Raw genomic sequence first — 21665 nt, 5'->3', positions numbered from 1 at the left:
CAGAATGCCTGGGTAGTGAATCCTCATGTGATACTGATACCGGAGTGAAGGACCACAGAAGAAAGGACCCTGTTGGCACCCAATGAATGAGCTACCTCTGTAAAAGTGGGAGCAATTGTTGTTATTTGCACTGTACCACTTCCACAGATAACTCATGACCCAGAGCTCTGGGATTTTTTACTAGTGCCATTCAGGTACAGTGAATTCACTTTCATTTTTGACTTTCAGATGACAAATCAAATATAGTAACTACAGGTGGCCATGTTGTTTGTATTGTAATCTTAAACATCTAATTAATTTTTAGTTAATTAATTGTTAATTTTGAAGCATAAATCCTTGCTATGCTTCAACTGCTCTGTCTCTACTGTTATAAATCAATAACCACAATGCTGAGGGTGTCCAGGGTATGGCATCAGAAAACACAGAATAGGTACTCACGGAGTATGCCAAGAATCATCTTCATTGGCAGAGACCTGAATATTAGATGCTACTGGAAAATGACCTATTTTCCAAATTTACTCAAGAATTCCAGCCTTCATTTAGTTAGTTTTATAGATTACAGGGATTTGAGCTTATGGAAATGAATTAAAGCAAACTGGGGCCTCTAATACTTATTGAGACCAGGCTTTCTAATTCAGACTTGAATATGTGACCTACAAACTACAGGGTGATGAGGTGCCTACCTGCATCAATGTTCTGAGATGGTAACTCAAGGAGTGGTTTTTCCCTTTCATCTAAGTGGGCTGTTACCTCTGAAACTGAAAAATGGTGGCACGTGACATTGAAAATACATGATCAGCTGTAAATAAATTATATTGAATTCTAAAATAACAATTTGCATATTAAGTTTCAAACACTAGTTTGTTACTAGGTAGTTACAGATTGAGTGTTCCCCAGAGATGTAAGCTTCCATGTTAACTAACTGGGCCACAGAAGAGAACATAAGGGAAAAAAAAAAACAGGCAAAAAGGAGAAGAATGTACTCTGCTATTAGAGGTTAAAGGGAGCCTGAAAAATACATCTATTTTGGTTAATATATTTTAAAGGTGCAGAGATGTATTTCCTTTTGAAAGAAGGATGTCTTCATGGCCTGGAATACCAAATTAGGGTTTAGCACATTCAGCAATAAGCACAACACAAGAAAAGGAAAGGAATCACCAGAAAGACTCGTTTCAGCTTTTCACACAGTCCCACTGAGAAAAAAAACTTACTGTTTGAGTATTCACTTTACATGGTCATCTTAAATTAGGCCAAAGAAGATATTCAATTGATTGCAAAGATATTGCATACCTTCCAGAACAGTAAGACCACAGAAATGTAATCTCAGACTGGCAGAACTGTGTCTTTCTAAAAAATGAGACAGCCGGGTTTCATAAATTCATGTGAATAGACGACAGCTATTACCTACGCTGATTACTAATGGGGATCATCTCAGCAAAACCTTACAGAACTGGATCCTTTTTGATATATTGGTTTGCAAAACTTTGTATTTATTTACAGAAGGAATGTGGTCATTAACCATCTGAGAAGTCCAAAGTTCAAATAATATCAGATAATTGTTCATCCTTCTGAATTTTCAATAAGGCAACTTTATAGACTGCCAAGAGGTTCCTGCTTATGAAAGTAATTTGCAGCTGACACTACATGTAAGGACAGTAATGTATTTGAGATTATAATTAATGATTATTTTGTATGGACTGTAAAGTAAAAGATATGGTTATTCCCATTAAACACTGGTTCAAAACCAGCACAAAGAAAGGCAGAACAAAAAGGTCATCACATTATGATATCAAGCAAGCCACAAACAGAGTCAGCTCCTCACTGAGTATAAATGAAAGTAGCTCTATATACTCTGTCAGAAAAAACTAATCTGGTATGCACCCTGAAAAGGCAATCCAGCACTTCTGTTTAAACAGGATTGTGAAAATGCTTCCAGAAATTAGCTTTCTGGGATACAGCCCTTCAGAAATAAACCTGGAAGAATGGAAATTTCCACTGACTACATTAAACGTTATATTTAAACAATCATTTCTCCAAAAGCCAAAACTGTTCTTTTTACTGAAAAAAATACAGAATGTGAATTGACTGGATTCCTTACACTGACGAATTTAGCATCTAAATACAGCCTAGCTTTTTGAGAGGCATTCATCAGGTTTCATAATTCTTCAGAGTCTTTTTAACACTTAAACATGCAGGTTGCAATAATAGCTGACAAAAGGCAGGATATTCAAAGATAAAGTTGTCATCACCCTTCACTCAGAGCACTTCCCCTCCCCCAAAAGATACACTGAACTAAGGGCAGAGTCAACTTTAATGCTCAATTTCCTGTCCCTCTTTCACTTAATACCAGCCATATGTTTTAATTACATAAAGCTTTTATGTGGCAATGGCAATAAATTGCTTTAATATCTGTATCGTTGGTAACATCCTTTGCAGTTGTTAGGGCAGATTAATTGCCATTTCCCCTGGGTTTTTTTTTCCTTTGACTTTTGTACTGGTGCTTGAAGTATGATGCATTACAGACTTGAAATGCAAATTCAAAAGTATTTTAAAGCCTTTGCTTTGTACTTCTACCCTTCCTGTGACCAAAGGTATGAGAATGAACTAAATTTTTAGTAGGGAATCAGTATATAAAGCCCACTGTGCTCATTTTCAAGTCAAATATGATGCACTGGTGTAACATAGGAATAATACAGATTCCTTATATCTGCATGACACTTCAATTGTAACTGCAGATAAAGGTACACAAGACCCTTGCCACCTAGTCAGGGAAATATGGAAATGTCCATAAGTCTTACTAAAAGTCTTGATGAAGACCTATTGTCTCAGTGCAAGTTTCATACACAGGCTGGGACCTCCTGGGTAGAAATAATGGTTAGGCTGTAGAGGACATTTATACCCTGCCTAAATTTAATCAGGTGAGTCATTATAATTAACCAACCCTTTCTCAGGATCCAAGTGTGTTCCATGTAACTCACAATCTGCTGAAGTGAAGCACAATCCTATATAATCTATTATGTCCAGATTTCTCAGGAACAGGATAACTGGTAGCGAAGTTTCACATTTGTAAAAGCTGGCTCAAAGTTCCCTTCTCTAATTGTGCCACACACTAAAACAGCATCAGTTTTTAAACTTTAATAGAATAAAGAGAGATGGCCTCCAATTGGTGTCAGTCAAGAATGTATTTTCAAGCCTTTTCTAGCAGGACTGGAAGGCACTGCCTGCTTTAGGTGTGTTGATATCGAGTGTATCTGTGTGCTACTGTGCTGTATATAAACTGTTGTGCATCAGTCTTGTCTCCTCAGCATTGGACTCAGAGTTGTGATGACTACACTGACTTTGGTCTTATCAGCTGTACCAACAGTACTTAAGAAGCAGTATTAAATAAATACAAATTATGGAAGAAGTTTCTACAGTGAAAGAAATTAATTGCATGCAAAAGCCTGCTGATATTTAAGCAGATGACAAACCTTGTTTTGAAAGAAAAATTTTCCTGGGGAGAGGAATTGTCCCCAACACACATGCACTTGTGAGATGCCCACAACTCTTAAATACCAAGGTCCAGAATTGCTTTTGGTGCTCTGTTTCCACTAAAAATATGTTATGACCTAATACAAACCTGGCTACAGAGTTTGAAGCTGCAGGACACAGTTTTGTTTTCCACACTCTCCCTAAATTACTTTGATATTTTTGCCTGAGTCCTTCTTAGACTGGTGCCATTTGAGCAACATCCTTATATGAAAGAACTGGTGCTGGTAGCACAAGGAACACCCCCAGGTCGGCAGCAAGCATAAGTAAACTGATTTCCTGCACAATCATAGTTGAAATTCCACATAATCTCTCCATTGGGGTGAAGTATTCTGCTATGACTTGCCAAGTGTAAACAGCAACATAAATGTGCTAGATGCATAAACACTGCCAACACTGGCAGAATTTTGTGTTCTGGCACAAATTCTGTGTGAAACTTGCAATCAGTCTAACCATAGAGCCATTCAGGGAGAAAACAAGGCTAAAAAATAGGCAAAAAAGTATTTTAGAGAAATGTTTGTGAAGTTGCTGCTGCCCCAGGGCAATATAAATTTTGTGCAATGTAAATTCTCAGTGCAAATTGTTAGAAAAAAACCAACTACTTAAAAGAATAACCATAACTCCTTGGCAGTTATTAGATGAAATAATCACTTATTTCTCTGAGGGCTTCTTTTATCCAGAGGTACATTTGAACTGATCAGTGGATTAAATTACAGGAGGGGATACTATCTCTAGAAAGCTGATAGGCTTTTTATTCATTTCAACAGGCTTTTAAACATAATGAAAGGCCAAAATATGTGAAGAGCTGCTTGCTCAAAGAGATTTTAACTGGGATGAAGCTGTAGGCACAGATCCTTAGAAACCTGATATGCTACTGACTGAAGGACTCACAGCACTTCCTACCTTTCTACCTGTGTGGAAATGAGAAGTATTTTATTTAACTGCTTGGCTTGCTGCTTTAGACTGTTTTTCCCCTCAATGCTTTCAGGATAAAGCTTTCCCATATTGCATTAAAATTTTAATCTAACCTCAACATGACAGAAACTAGTTAAAAATAGTTTTGGAAGGCAGAAGTGGGTTGACACTGATACACCTTTTAAAACAAGGGCCTTAGGAAATGTTAATTTATGAAAACAGAATGGAAGACTTTAATAAGCATGGGACTACTGGAAAGCTGTTGCCATGAGCCACATAGCTGCTTTATAAAACCCATGCAGATGGCAGATAGAGTGATATAACCTTTATAAGATTAAAGAAGTGCTGCTGTAGACACGCCAACATTTTTTAAATGTTTTAAGAGCTTATCTCATTCTTCTCCTCCTAGCAAGGAAATGTTTTCCTTTGCTAGTGTTTATCTTCCAATTTTTTATCAATATTTATGGAACAAGACTGTTCTCAATGAACAATAATTTTTAGACACACGAGTTAAAATTACAGTGTCAGATCTTCCTAAGAATCTTAAGATAACATATTTTTTCAAGTACTGCATCACCTTAAGGGCTTCTCTGATGTTTTGTGTTTCAAAGCAACAGCTTATAGGTACTATGCATATAGAGAAGGGCACTAATAATGGGGTTAAAGCATTTTCTTTATTGGGAGGAAAAAAACAGGTGAAGTGTTTAAAGCACAGACTGCTATGACTGTGTCAAGCCTGGCCTATTGTATGGCACAAGCCACCTCTGTCTCTTTCTACCTACTGCTGATTTAAAATCTACTCAGATCAAAATCACCTTGGAGCAGAAACCATCTCATTATGTGCATTTCTAGAGTGCCTGGAACAACAGGTCTATCTACTACTGAAATTATTTCTATCCAGTTTAACTGCAAATAACTGTCACAGCTTTTGGAATAATTAACTAATTCAATAGATTTTTCCATCTTTTCATTTCCCCTGAAAATATTTCATTAATATTCTAAAGTGGTTTGGGAGAGAAGGAATTAAAGAAACATAAAGTCCTACTCTCAGCACCACTATTCATTTTTCAGTTGAATGCTGGAACTGAAAAAACTTTTAACCCCTAAGAAACATTATAAAGAGATGCTGTCATACACTGGTCATCACATGCGGAATAAATCTAAATCCCAACAATCAGTAGTGAGATTATCCTCACAGCTCATCTGCGAGCTTGGTATTTACCACCAAGGAGCTAAGGTTACCTACTGCTGAGACAACAAAGGTTACACATCAGTTTTGGTGCAAAGCTGACTTCTCACAGAAACCAGCAGCACAGAGGACATACCAGGGATAGGAAGAGTTAAAAAACCCCTTCATCTACTTGGCAGGAATGATGGACACCACAGACTCAACATGGACTTGCCCTGTGTTTTGGGTGGAGCTTTGTAAGCTCAGCAGGAACAACACCTCACACACAGCAGTGATGATGGCAGAGCCATGCACAGAGCCATGTTCCTCAGACAGTCCTTCCCTCCAGGAAGGGAGAAAAGCCTGTCTTTGAATTCATGGCATTTCACCAGTATCCAACTTTGTAGAGTGGAGTAGAACTACTAAGTCCTAGCAAAGGAAGTTCGATGGAATGGGTAAAAAAGTAAATTATTCATACTCCTTAAAATAAAACAATAGCTCAGGCTTCAACAGACTTGTAACCTGAGCTACAGGACAGCTGCTCTGCACTTTATCTGAAATTCATTAGCCTCTCCTTAGTTACCTTACACTGCAGAGGCTGCAAGGCAGGAAATCTGCTTTATCCAATAAAGGGTTGCTTAACCTCTCATCCCTGGGAAGGAACATACAGGATCACTGGAGATGTGTCAATACACCGGCACTCTGAGAATCCAAGGAGCCAGAAAGCCTTCCACAGCTTACAGGCACAAACACCAGCAGATTTCAAAGCAACTCCTTTATTCTTCTTAACTATATCAGCAGGGTGAGGATGAATTCCTACTCTACGCAACTCTATCCTCTACCAAGCGGAATTTTCAAAACCATCTATTTATTCTGCAGCAGGATGGCCATTCTGTATGACCATTCATTGATTAAACATCACCTGCCATGAGATGAAAAAATTACCCACATGGCAGCATATAATTTTTCCTGAGACAAGCAAGAAATTGAAGAGGAGGTGCATCAGAGCTGGCTAACAGTGGAATACAATGTTGCTTTCAACTAGTCCCCAAACACCTTGCATATGAATTCACAATTCCAGCATTATCCCAGACTCTAAGACGACAAAGAACATACAACTTCTGTTTCTGGCCTTGGGCTACAAGCATTAAGTGCCATCTCCCCAGCAACATCAAATACTGCATTGAAAACTTTCAAAAATATTGTGTTAACTAAATATCCTTATTTAAGTCCAAGATAAGAGAAAGCTCCCTATTATATTTTTCATAGGGGGGAAAATGATATATTATACTTCTTCATTTTTATTAGTATTTTTCTGTCCTTCTTTTCTTACCTTGCTTGATTATTTCAGGGTAGGCTTCATCTGAAGTTTTTGGCCGGAATGCTGTGCTTTACAGTATTACAGCTTATAATATTACCTGAGGCTCAAAGATTGTCAATATGCTTCCTTTTTATCAATTATGCATATGCTTTTCCTGGAATAACATATGTACCAATAGAGTATATTTGGAGGAGGTTCTTGGCATCCTGGATATTTGCTATTAAGCAAGGGCTGAAATATAAAAATTATTCAGTCTTACCAGAAACAGTTGGAGAACAAAAGTTCCCTCAAAAGCCCATCCTCTGGGGCTCCACTTCACACCATCAATCTCTTGCATAATCAGCATTTCTCTACGCAGAGAAACTCCAGTGCAGAATATGGATTAGAAACCTGTAGTGTGGCAGAGGAAAGCTTTGCCACAGAATGATTTGATGCTAATTTCTAAGGTCATTTTCATGTCAAGGGTTGAAGATTTTTTAATTTGTTTTTTTTAAATATTCATGTGACCAAAGGTCTATTCAAGTTCCATTTTCTGCCACTCATCCTGCGCTTCACATTTATGCCCAGCACTTTTCACATCAGTATCTCATAGTGCTTGTTGGACTTATTAATTAAAAACTGCACAGCATCCTAAAGAGTAGGTGTACAGAAATATTATTCAAGCTTACACACAAGCTTACAGACAAGATGTGGAGCTACAGAAAGGTTGAATTAAATTACTTGTCTGGTGTCTCACATCAAGCAAGAGGCAACCTCAGAATTTTAGTTTGGATCTGTGCTTTCTCCACAAGAACAAGACTTGAATAGTATTTTGTCAAGTAAATGTTTTAGCCTCTACTCATAGCACAAGTTACAAAAACAGCCAGTCAAGTCTCCTGAGATGTTTGACAAGAACTGTTAGTTATCTCTGTGATTGACTTTCACAGTCACAGTCAATATGTTCTCTTTGGTATTTTATATTTAAAATGCCTATGTAGTTACTTATGCAAGCGTTTTCACCAAAAGAGACCAACTAACACTTGTTTTTCCACAGCCTTACCTACATTTATGCCAGAGGGTCATGAGTTTAAAAAAACCCCATATTATCAGGGAAAGTATTAAGAATGAATGATTAAATACATACACTGAAATATGGACTAATTCAGAATTAGATCCTCTATCTATTATTTGAAATGAAGACTGATAGAGGACAACTTATAAATTAAATTTAGGGGGCAGTTCTGTGTGAATTTTAAGACTGTGAGGATCACTGACACCATATTTTTGAACATATTCATCCCGGTACAGTTCTATAATCTTTTTTGCTATTTAACTTTAGCAACAGTGTGTTTACCACAGGACTTACACAGTTTATCAGCCTACATGTACATTATTGCTGTGTATTTCTCTGCCTTCAGATGAAACAATTCTTAACTCTGTGTCCAGCTTCTATGAGCTACTATTGCTCACAGAGCACAGAAATCATAAGAAGTGGAAAATATCTCTGAACACAGACACTGTACAGTATTTGGGGATCACAATCATTAATATCTAAGATCTAATGTGATAAACCTCCATGGTTTAGGCATAGGAATGGTGAGATTGGACTAATTTTAGTCTACCTAAGCTGATGTTACTCTAGCCTTGGTATAGGTAACAATTGTATAATTAATGGTGTCTCTATCTTTCCTTTGATACTTAAGTATGTTGGTCTGACAAGTTCACATTTTTATTGTTGCTTTGTATGTTTCCCAAGTCTTTGACAGAGAAATTGGCTTCCCCCACACAAAGATGCTTATTTATAGAAAAATCTCTTCTTGTTCAATACCAAATTGGTTTTAACTCCCACAATAGAAGACGGCCAAATATTACAAGATGACACATTCCCACTGGGCATGTGGATTTAGGAAAAAGCTAAGCAGCAAGCTAACAAAAAGCTAAGCCCTAAGACTTTCAGTTAAAACATTTGATAAAGAGGATGGGGTTCAGCTACATCAAATCCTCTGTGCAAACACAAAAGACAGCTTCTGAAGGAAAACCTTCTGAAATGGCCAACTGCAGGAGACTAAAAATTTGTCAAGAACCGTAAGGAAACAGGTTAAAAGAACTGCATGGCAATCCAGTTTAACTTCAGACATACAGGGTGCGTTGGGGACTAGGTGATGTACTCTAGCTGATGGACTGTGCTCAGTGGGAGTCAGGAATGGGTTGAAGGGCTTTGCTGAATTGGGTCTGGAAGGTCTAGCAAAGCAAACAAGGTTTTTGGAAAAGTCAAGTGCTTATACAGGAGCTTCTCCACCAACATGTACATTTAAGACAATCCTTAATGCACTTATCATCCCTGTATTTCATATAAGTTGTTGGGGTTTTCTTTCTCTCCCAGGTTTCCCAAGACAGCAAAATTTTACAAAAAGGCTCATTTTAGAAATTGTGTTTCCCTTCCCAAATATAAAATTTTCTGGCTATTTCTGCACCTACTGTCTGAATGTGAGAGAACATTTGTCAAAGGCAGTGGAGAAGACTGCACGTGGCTGAGTGACCCTTCTAAATGTGCCTTTGTTTCTTAGCTGAGTCGTGTGAATTAACCACATTCAAGTTCCGACCTAAGATGCAATTACAAAGCAAACTTTGGTATCTAAGCCCCCCTGGAGAGGCAGCATATTTGAATTTCTGCTCACAACAGGGCAGGATCATTTCACACAAGCCAAAGGTGTGACTTTTCAGGCAGCAGTAACTAGGTCATTTACAGCCATCTGTTCCTAGCCTCAGCCTCCCTGCGGTCATCACCAAAGCTGTGTGCTAATTAATTTTTACCTGCTAACCAGTGGAGACAGCTCTGAAACTAACAAATCATCCAGTTTCAGTCAACAGCTCCTGGACTCCTGTGAGTGGCATTTCCATGAGACTTTATTACCAGTAAAGAGGTTTCTCTGAAAGAAGATCCCCTGTAAGGCTTCTGACCTGCTCCATGTGGAGCGGCCCTCTGGAAGAACCAGAAGGCTTCATCTGACTCTTCAGGCAAAGAACAGGAGTTACCTGTTCTTTGCCGCCAAATCTTCAAGCAAGTGCTTAAGCACATTCTTAATTTTGATTTGAGTAGTTAGGTATATAAATGCTTGGAGATACAGACTTAAAAGACCTGCTTGACGTTTCATGGGAAGTCTGTGAGGAAGCAGGGAGCTGAATCATGTCTTCCCAAGTCCTAAGTAAGCGCTCCAAACACTGCAACATCCTTCCACTACCATGTGGCTTTAAACAGGGCAAGTAGCTTACTGCAATGCCATTGAAACTCCATTTTAAGCTGTGAGAGGATTAATACATAGCTCCAAACCAGCATGATTGTATTTCATTTGTTCTGAGGACTGATAAAGCAAACCCCATAACACTATGGGTTCTTCCAACCTCCCAGCACTATCCATTGGCACAACTTATACAGAGCTCTGAGGGGGTTTTGTGTACATGTTTTCCTTGCATATAGCTATGATTCCTTAAATTAAAAAAAATATTCACATTCTTCAAATGAGTTGTTTTAGTTCCATGGAATGAACCTGCTTTTAAAAACAAACATTTGCATTATCACAATAGTGTTACTTTGATTTAGTAGGTACTATAAAGGATCCCACAGGAGAAACTCATGAAGGTAAATATTGAAAGAAAATGTCTTTAGACCCATGAAAGCTGCTCAATGGGAAATGAATGGCAAGAGATTATGATCTAGTTTCTACACTGCTGCTTGTGATTCTGTATCACAGTATCTCAGCTGGGGCTCAGAAAAGTGTGATTTATAAGGTGTGAACAGCGCGCAGCATTCATGAATAGCCCACACAAAATAAGGTCAAAATAACATCTCACAGAAAATATTATGCTCTCTCATGAGCATACAACAGCTTTGAATGGGAGTTAACCAAGTAGGATGGCTCCTAAACTGTAGCAAGGCCAGTTTCTCCCCAAATTCCTCACACAGTATCGTCATGGTGACTGGAGAGAACTGTTAGTTCACCTGGACTCAGATATAACCAATCAATAAGATATTTGCAATCCTATCAGCAGAGATTAAACAGAATTCTAAGGTATATATTCTGTAATCCCTGCTTTTCAAGATGTATAACAACTATATAATACAACAGAAGTAAAGGAACCAGAAAATGACATCCTTAGAGACTGATATGGTTTTTTGTTAGAGAGCTGGTGCATCATATTCTCAGGCTTGCAGCTGATGCTCCAAGAGTGCAGCCAGGCATCTTCTTGCAGCTGGTTACAGGACTGGGGTCTAAAGGCCATGGTGCCATGCAGGAAAGAAGTGAAAATACACTAGGCCAGGATCCAAGTATGGTGTAGCTCAAAACCAGGATCCCAATTCAAATCAAGGTGCCTCATCTTTATGAAAAGCAGAGGTCAAAAATATGGTTTTTTGGTTTGGTGCACAAATTTTTTTGCACAGCTGGGGCCAGCTAGAAAAGAAAGAGTAAACGTACCCATGGACATTTGTGTGGTAGGAATTGCACACGTGAGGAGGAAGAAGGAGCAGAGCAGTTAACACTGGAGCTCTGGCTCGGATGTAGATCTGCAGCTCTGCACCATGTGTCAGACCCCCGGCACCGAAGCCTTACTCCTCCAGCTTTCCTTTTTCTCCCGGCAGCGTGCTGCAATGCAAGCACTGTGCATGGATTACAGCGCACGTGGGAGAGAGAGGGGGCAGGGGCAGGTCACCCACAACTCTTAACTCGGGCTTTGGTTCTCACAGGGGTTCAGTTTGTGTTCCAAGGTACAGGTTAGGGTTTCCATGGATAAAGCTGCACTGCAGAGAGGGCCAGCAGCATGTGCAGGAGCACGGAGGGCTTTGAGCACTAGCATGGCTCTCCCCCTCTTCTGCAAGAGAAGCAGACCACTGACAGCATGGCAAGACTCAACATTCTGCAGCAGCTGGTTGTCAGCCTCACATTCTCTTCTTTCTCAACATGCAACTTTGGTTTTTAAGCTTTTTTGTGTGTGCTATGAGACATGCATAAATAAAAATGAGTGGTACCAGGTAATTATCACAGCAATTGTGATATCCTTATGTAGCATCTCAACAAATCAAGGGAAGCTTTTTCCTTTTGGAGACAGAACATGAAGTGAGGGATACGAAAATTGCCTACATAATGCTGCCACAGGGATGCCTCTCAAATCATTTTATCAGCAAAAAAAGGAAGCCATGTCTGCTGGTAACAGCTAAAGATCACGTTCTAATTTCAGCAGTTGCAGTTAACTCATTCCCAATGGAGATGCACTTACCGTGAGAAGGTTTCTAACTGCTTCAGCACTGAAAGGAAACAAGCATTGAGTCATTCAACTGCAGATCTATATGCAAATATGCTTTTTGGCCCATGAAGGGAAAGCATATAGAATCCGCTGCTATAATGCAGTCAGCCAAACATTTCCACGCATTTCTTATAATGCAAACGCTGGGAAAAAAAAAATCATTTACCAACCAGTGTTTTAGCTGTCCCTATACAAGTGTGATCATTGGCATGCACATGCACTCTGTTAGGGACAGAGCGTGTGTATAGGAAATATAGGCACACTGCATACCTAGAATTGGTAAGAAAAGTTTTAATCAATAGATATATTCCCCTTGACATCGAATGGTTCAACAGTAATATTATTAATTTTACTCAAAGATTATGTTTATATCTTATATAATTCAAGATATATTAAGCCAATACATTACATTTTTATTAAACTTCTGAAGACTGTAATATGAACTGTTCCATTTTTTTCAATTATTAACTCCCAGAATAGTGATTCTGTATAAAGAATCTAGTTCCACACAATATGGTAATTTTGGTCTGTTGACCTCTAGTTGGGTCTACAATAGAATCCACATCACAGCTAGCCCAAAAAACTTTCTTAAAGCAAAGGTGATTTAGTATAAAGAATGAATAAAATGCTTTTATAGTTAGGAAACTTCTGGCTTATCCTAAAGCATACACTTAGTGCTAGGAGGGCCCTAGCAACTAATATCTAAGGATATTAAAAAGAAATAATTCTTTTGGTGAGCAATGATAAACGTGGGGCTCTTTAAAGAGTGACTTTTTCAATGAATTGTGTAAACAGATTTCCGCTTTAGAATAAAATCTTGAGCAAGTTATTTCACAGCAGGGAATGAGAATTTCTTTTTAATTTGAAAAGGATAAGAATAAAGAAAAATACAAAAATATTAAATCCAGTAAAGATCAACAAAAAATATGATGTAATATCAGAAGGTAAGCATTCTCGAACTGCCATGTGGTTTTCTTCCTAGATTGATCCCTGCTGTGAGCTTGTGACTGAACAGAGGCAGGGAAATCCCATGGGAGCTGGTCTCACACAGGCATCGGGGAGGGTTTAGAATGGAGAGTGCAGCTTGTCACCAGAGATGAAATAGCAAAACTGGGACCTCTGTATTTACTGGCAAAACTCACTGAGCCTGCTGACAGGTATTCAGAGGGGCATCCACATATCCATACAGCAAAATTCACAAGGATGATCCCTTCAAGGCACTAACATGCAGACAGATGGAAAAACTCTGTCTCTTCACCAAAGTGGCCGTGGGCTGTAATGACTGGGGCTCAGCACCATGTTAAGGTGCAGCCCAGCTCTGCAGAGGCAATGGGGCTGGGAGAGAGGGAAACACAAATGGGAGTTCTGCTGCCATTTTTCCCCAGATGTGCAGCTACTGATAAACAGCAGGGGAGGAAATGGCTTTCAAATAGCTACAACTCAAAAAAAACCCCCACAGCTGAAATGTATGAGGATGTGCATTTCAACTGATGTGAAATACATTCCTGTTCTACTCTGAAGGGCAGATTAGCACCTAAAAATTTGTTGAACTTCAGATGTAAATTCCAGTCCTTGTGTTTCTATGATACATATGCTCACACTAATTTTCGAGGATACCTGCAGTCATTGTTGAACTGTGGCCTGAGTGTAGAGGGAAGGGCACTGCCCTAAAATTCTAGAGTAACTCCAAGGGTTACCCTGGAAAGCTTAGATGATATATAACTCCCAGAGTTATTTTCACTGCTCTTCGTATTTCACTCCCTACATATCTGTTGCTACAAATATCTCAAATCTGTGAGCAATTAGATACACAAGAGTTAACTTTACAGAAATACTGCTTAAATTCAGAGAGGAAAGGGTGATTGTTAAAAATTAATATTATTAAAAATTTCTTCTAAAATGGAGTCATACATACATGTATTCACCTTATCTATTGATGAATAGTAACATTTAGAATGCTCATGTCCATCTTTGGTTTGATTAGCATGAAATAGACTGGTACTTCATTTAGTCTAGAAGCAATGTTATTACTCTTTTTTTTTCTCAGCCAATATCAACAGTCTATTATAGTATAGGCTCTTAAAGCTAAATTTCTGTGAAAATTTACACTCTAGACTCCCTACTTGATGTTTTATAGAAATGTGCATCTTAAACATTAATTCACTAGACAAAAAGAAATATTTTAGGACAGAGAAATGAAAATTGTTGTGGACTGTTGCAAAAAAAATTATACTGAAAAATATTTTCCTTTTTGCAGGCTTCAATTACTCTGAAAAATATTTTTCCTTTTGCTATAATTATCATGTGTCTCTCTCATATGTATTTTTAATGAAAAAATTCATCTGATAAAACAGATTGGATCCTGATGGAGCACAAAAAAAGTTCCCTAAAGAACCAATTGTGACCTTAGATGGGGCAATTATTTCTGAGCTGAGTGTTCAGAACATGTTCAGAACTTAATGGTTTCTCCCTGGCAGCTCATTCTGATTGGCTACTTTTTTTATTTTTCCATTCTGTGTCAGGACTGGGTAAATTGTGTGCTGCTTTTTCAAACATCTCCCTAGATGTCTCTTTCCATTGCAATTATATTGTGTTCAACTCTGTCCTGGCAGTGCTGAGCTGTGTGATCTCCTATCACAGGGCAGGCTGCCTGTCAGGGACTGCTCTCTGCCTCCACCTGCCCTCAAAGAACAGAGCATTTAATTGTTGTCTTGGACATTAGGGCATTCCTAGCAGCAGAACCAGGCAGTGCTTTCCAGTCGAAGCTCTGAAGGCTGGAGACTTTCAGAGCCCAGAGGAGAACAAGCTACCCCATCTCTCAATAATCACAAAGTAAAGGTGAAAGGAATCAAAGGAAAAAAATTAGAAAGGAGAAGGCACAGCTGAGGGAAGGAATCGATGGGGATGGTATGAGGACAGGAAAATACAAAAAAACCTAAGAAAGAATGGAAAAGCCCTGTGAAAGACAAGGAACAGATCTCCTGTGAAACAGAGTTTCAAAGGGTAACAAGCATTCTCTGCTGTGCTGCTCCAGCACCTGCCAGAGTGATGCAGCAGCACATGTTCAGGTACCTGCTTGTTTGAGGAGTATCAGTGAGGTCCAACTTCCCTGTGTTCCCCATACCAGGAGGTTTCAAATGTTACTCTTTAAACTGTTCATTACTGGAGAAGAGCAGCAGACACAGACCCCTGAGGACTAAGACCCTTGTTTGCACCCCACCCTGGCTGCAGAACCACAAAACAGTGGTACCTCTGCTTGCTCCCTGGCCTGGGTATGGTGTCCGCAGCCCTGGGAGCAGGGAAGGGGATTTCCTAGGATGGGAACAAGCAGAGCTGTCATGGATGAGTGATTTGCAAAGCCAGGACTCATCTCACTACACTTCACCTAAAATTTAAACATCTAGTCCAGGTAAGTTATTTGGTCTGCCTGTGAGATAAGTGGGGAGATCACTGCCCATGTAAGACTCTTCTCATCCTTTGACAGGTGCTTGTCTATAACATTGGGAAAAAATTAAATTGAAAATTCTAAAACTTCAAAAGGTAACCAGTCTCACTTTCAGGATCCAATTGCTAGGGATTAGCCTGATATTACTAAGGTCTTTGTATCAAACAATTTTCAAAATGCCATCAATCTGGGCTGGAATCAGAAGCCTAAGAGCTCATCAGCTCATCATCCTCTTACCACTCTCTCTGAATTGTTGCATTCCTCATTAAAAAAAAAAAAGGTGCCATAATCAATTATGTTGAAATAACCACCAAATTATCATGTGCTAATATGTTAACTCTCCTAGCTGAATCTGCCATTAATGGGATTAAACATGCACAGTTTCCTTGGTTATCTCTACATTTGCATATGTTCTTTCCCTTCCCTCTTTTTATTATTTACATTTTTCTTCAACTACCAGCTTTTCTAGGCTTGTGAAATAATCACAGAAGTGAGGAACAGTCTGATGTTGCTTGCTGTAATTAAGCAAGATATTAAAGGTTTTTAAATAACAGGCCCAGCAAACACAGTTTACAAAAACAGACTGCAACTTCTTCTCTTAGTCTGAAATAAATCAGGGAAGGGCCAGACAGGGGAAGAAAAGAACAGAACAGAGGAACCTCCAGAAAACTAGTGACTCTTCCATGATATCAAGCCTTTTTGGAAAAAGCAAAAGCTCATTAAATTTTACCAATTAATCTGTAAATGAAAGGCTGATGGAGATTATTATCTCCGTTGCTTTTAAAGGAAATCAACTTCTCGCCTGGAAAGATGCTATCAGCTATATATTTCTCCACTGTGTACTATTTCTGAAGTTCTGAAAATTTTAGAGGATAACCTACATTGTAGATGCATTTATATTTTGCTGAATGATCAGAGGTGCCCTAAACATCATTGTAGATGAACCACAATCAGTGTTAATTTAAAAAGTCTAATCTTTGCCACAGAGAAGTAGCACTAAGTCTCATTAATAAAATGCTGATAATATTAGTAGATAGAAGATGCAAAGTTTGGCTTGTACCAAAAATTGGTCTCTGCTGTAATGTGACCTCAGATAATAATGTCAAAACTGTTACTGAAATATTGGATCAGTAGCACGTATGCACTGAAGCCTCATTCCCTGCTAAGGTTTCATTTTTCTTACCTGGTCTCTTCTGTAGCTATAAAGAAACCATCATCTGAAGCATCGAGCCAATTTTGCCTCTGTCTCTTGATCACTGGAATGGTGCTTGTCTTAATGGCACTTGCACTGGCTTGCAAGGCCTTACCATTAGTCATGTGGATGTGGGGAGCAGCGTGCTGAAATGGTAATAAAAGGGAAAGGTGTTTTTCTGAGAAGAAGCATAATTCCATTACCAAATTCTGCTGTACAGGGCAGCCTACACACGTCTCAAAACCCGGCTCATCGGCCCCAGCCTGTACCTGGGGGTAAGATAACAACCAACCTGTGCCCATTGACATGTTTTATGCATAGGTCTTAAAGCTCTTTAAAAACTAAATTAACTATTGCTAATGCCATTTTATACAAAAAGATCTTGAGGCATGAATCGATGCTATGAACTAAGCAGTTCAGAAACAGAAACTCATTGCTTTTAGGAGAGAATTAACATTTTCTGAGCAAAAAACCCTAACATTCCAAGCAATGAGACACAAGACCTATTTTTTCATCCAAGTATGGCACTAAGCTAATTTCAAAAAATTCATACTTCTCACTTTGCCTGTCCTTACTCTGCCTGTCTTTCCTTTTAAATAGAAGTCACTGAGTAAGACAAGTGGTTTGGTCCTGCTGCTTACCTGAATGGAAGCAGGAAAACAAAAGTTTATATCACCATGCTGGTGCCATGGTTCTTAGGTTTAATTACTTAGGTAGTTAGAGCTACCTGAAATACATCTGCATTCATTCCATAACTGATAACATTAAACAGAAAACAATGCATTAATTTTCCACTAAACCTTTACCTGGAGTAATTGTGCAAGTACTCAGATCTAACAAGAGCAGCTGCCTTCTGACACATGAGGAGAGAATGAAAATGTTTTCTGTATCATTTATAGGAAATGTTTTGGAAGAATACACCATGACAAAAATACTAGTCTTGGAAATCTTAATCTTGTTTCCCACATAATTGATTAGCAGCAGGACTAATTAACAAAAATTGGATGAAAACAGATATGATAGGAGACATTATACAAAGATGAAAATTTGCTTACTCTATCTCCCATGGATTCAACATCGTGTTTCTTAGGAAGAAGTACTATTTTCTTGGTGAAATAATACCAGTATTCCACATTACTGGTAGCATTTTTGTAACATTCCTATAATGCACACAGTGCTGGACATTGGTGGGAGTACCCCCTAATTAGGGCACCAACACCACCATCACTGAGCAAGGAAGGGGCTGGTAGCACCCACAAAGACCAGCAGAACAGAGCACAGAGCTGATCTCTTAAATCATGTCACAAAAACATAAAAGCCAGAAAAGATAAACAAGGGCATCATTTTTTCTGAACAATTCTTACACTCACATTCAAAGCATTCTATTCACATTCTGACACAACTTTCACCACACCCTGATCCACACCATTTGCTCTCTCCAGCAGGACAAATTTTATGCATCAGACAGAAAATTCCAGTATTCATTATGCTACTGTGAGTAACTGAGCCATCTCCTCTGTGATTCCTTAGATTTCATGTAAAGAAACCAAACCAGAAGAGGAGAAACAAGACATCAAAAGTGAGTGATTCACATAGAAATCTCTCTTAGAGCTAAACTATTTTATTTTGTCTTAAAAACAAAGATTTAGGGTGAATTTAGTTGTTGTTGCACACAGGGTCATAAATTTATCTTTGTAGCCTTTTTAAATATTTACCCAATTTTTTCCCATTTTTTCATTCAGTGCCTAGACTGCAGTTTGGCTTTCACATACTATTTTGTATTGGCTTTGGTGGGGGAAAAGACCTAAAAGACATGTTACTAAAATTCAGCTGTTATTTAGAATAAATTCAGGATAAAGTACATAGGTGCCATGAAATCAGAAATTCATTAAGGTTTTTAACTGCTGATCTCTTCTTGTACAAAGTGGGTAGTGCTCAAAAAGAGAGTAAGAAGTCATGCATGGAAAACATTGCCACACATCAGATTTCCCACTCAGGATTTGTAGCTGGCAATTGCCAGTGCCACACACAACATTCAAGGGCTCCAGTGGTATATTTTTTGTTGTGCTTCCCTAGTCAATAATGGGTTTAAGTTATCTTATATAATGGTTCTGATCTTTTCCCAGGCTCCTTTCTAATACACCACTGAATGTTTCCTTTAGTCAAGAAGTGCAGGCAAAAAACGTTCAGGAAATATACAAGTTACAAAAAGTGTATTTCCTATGGCATAAACTCTGAAAAACAGTGAAACCTGATGGAAAAAGTACTTGTCTTTTCACAATACTTTTTCCCCTGGTAGAGCCAGATATTGCAACTAATTCTGAACTTCTGTTTTTTCTACTTTTATTAGCCCCTAACCCTCATTCCAGGCAAGAGATAACGTTATAGAAAATGACACAACGCTTACAATATAACCTCATTTCTGTTGCATCAAATTGGTTAGAATTTTCTCTTTTATTTCCCTTCTGTCCCAGCCCTTTCAAGCTATTTGAAGAAATTAATTACATTTCACATAAGGACAAGAGAAAATAAGATCATTTTTCTCCAGTCTGTGCTAGGGACCACATTAATTTCAAGTTAATAAAAACAATTGAAGCTCTTGACCAGGCAATCAGTTCATTAGTTCCTCTCAAAAAATATATTCACCAGTGTGTATGAAAATGAGCATTCAATGCCACTGTCACACTAATATCACCACCAAGAGCAAAATGAACTTTCATACAAAGTACTCGTTAAATGCTTTTCTTTTATGATGATGATGAATTCAAATCTTCCCCCCTAGCACACAGTTATGCCAGAAAGGTTATGAAAGCCTAGGGAATATTCCCTGTGCTACCAAAGAATTCCTTCTCATTTAAAACCCTGCTTGCAGCAAGCTTCAGTAATTTCCTTGCAATGCCACCGTGTGCAAGCAGCTGCTGGTGCTTTGATTCTGACAGTGTACATCGCTAATGAGCTGTGCTGTGAGTTTGCAGCAGAGCCACTGGTGCTAAGGGTCTGCATACCAGGGGCACAACTGAGCAGCACCTGCATCAGCAGTTTGCATTTTGGACAAATCTTCCTCCATGCTGAGTGACTCCTTCCTCCCAAGTTCTTCATCTCAGTCTGAGTACATTCATTGAGATCTCTTGTTCCTCTAGGACAAAATTGTTCCATGCTCAAAGACATCAGGAGAAAAACATCTGAGTGCACTTGAAAGAAAAACTTCTCAAGACAAAGGGAGTTCTGATTCAGGCAAAGTTACATCCAGTAAAGAACACAAATATTTAAGTCAGCAGGGCGTTACCTCTGGAGAGAATCTCCCCTGTCCAGCAGGTGGTGTCCATGCTGCAAGACCGAACACACCCTCAGAAAGCAAAGGCAATCTTTTCAGGGTCTTCAACAAGGAGGAGCTTACGTAAAGACTGTTTGTTGTACAGCTTCACCTGTCCCCTGCTGATCCATTTCTCTGCTGTTTGCAAGTGCTGCTCATCAAAACTCGCCTGGCAGGGGCATGAATTTCCCATCTGCATTCATTTCACAGCGGGCAACTGAGATACTTCCAATGTTCAAGGAATGCAGGAGATCCCTTCGTGAAGAAGTTACATGTCTTCCTCCCTCTCAAATCTTCTGGAAGCAGCAGCACGGAGTTACAACTGTAAATCCAGGTCTTTGAACACAAGGTGCACTGGGCATAAGGCTTTGCTGTGGCAGAGAAACCAAGGAATTGGCTGTATAGAATCACTGTACACATGATATCTGCTGCAGTGGCATCTACGAGTCCAATGAAGTCTGGATACCATTCCAAAACCACCTTATATTAAAGTGGCAACTGAATACAGCATTTTTATTAACAAGGGTAAATCTCCTGTCCTCACTGGCTCCCAGAGAAGCACAAGAATACTGAGACGCATGAGGGTAAGGCAAGAGAGGAATCCTGTACAAATTCAGAAAGGGGACTCAGATCCCAAATCACAAATGAGGTTCCTGTCTATAAGTTGCTCAATTTGTACTGCTACATAAGTGGCCAAGAATTTATTCATTGAGAGCCACTAAAAATTCTGAAAAGACACTGAGGTCTGAAAAGACATCCAGCTTTAAAATAATACATAACACCCACAGTCATTCAAAGTGTAAAAACTAACAGTGAACATTTGTACTATGGCTGAAGGAATGTTTAACTGAACTACCATAAATTCCTAAGTGGACTTCAAATGTTTTCCCCATTGTTTCAAAAATGAAAATATTCCCAATGCCTTAAATTAATATTTTAAAGTTTTTTTATTACATCTTTAAAAAAAAAATCAATTCAAATCAAGCCAAGCAAAAGAAGCTCTTTACAAGGAGAAAAAAAGTCACTAGAAGAAATCAGCTTTGCTCAGATGACTGGCAATAACCCATATTAAATGGTTCCCTATATTTTGCATTGACCTAATTATACAATACATCATTTAAAACAAGTTTAGAATTACTTTAAGTTTAAATCAGGTATTGATTCTCTTTTGCCACACCTGAAGTATTCCTATTTCCAAAGGGATTAGCATTATACCTTTAATGAGCATCAGGGTTAGGGGCTGGTTTAGTTATTCATAGAAATGTGAGATTAATGCAAAAATGAATACCCTAGCTCAGCATGAAGTCACAAATGTTGATAATAGCATGCAGGCACACAACCACTTTGGGTATAGGATTTCATTTAAAAACCCAAAGGCTATTAAAAATGAAAGATTTTCAAACAACAGATCATATACAAGAAAATAACCAAGTAGTCATCACAAGTGTAACTTTGGAACCTCTGGATTTGCTACCAAACCTTTCACAAACACCTACAATTGTT

General features: G+C 38.7%; 1 protein-coding gene across 1 annotated transcript in view; it reads right to left on the bottom strand.

Moving 5' to 3' along the window:
* The window catches only part of MTA3 (metastasis associated 1 family member 3), a 130207-nt gene that overhangs the window by 380 nt on the left and 108162 nt on the right, over positions 1-21665 (bottom strand). Inside the window, exons 17-18 of the mRNA XM_042051561.1 lie at positions 16841-16995; positions 12186-12213 (exon numbers count right to left, since the gene is read on the bottom strand). Of these exons, the coding sequence (XP_041907495.1) occupies positions 12186-12213; positions 16841-16995 (183 nt within the window). The remainder of the gene's footprint in view (positions 1-12185; positions 12214-16840; positions 16996-21665) is intronic.

The sequence above is a fragment of the Corvus kubaryi genome, unplaced genomic scaffold (assembly GCF_017639235.1).
Source record: "Corvus kubaryi isolate FWS band 111438036 unplaced genomic scaffold, C.kubaryi_AGA036_p1.0 76, whole genome shotgun sequence".
In the NCBI taxonomy this organism is placed as follows: Eukaryota; Metazoa; Chordata; class Aves; order Passeriformes; family Corvidae; genus Corvus; species Corvus kubaryi.
The sequence above is the reverse complement of the archived record's forward strand: the minus strand, read 5'-3'. Positions and strand labels throughout refer to the sequence as shown.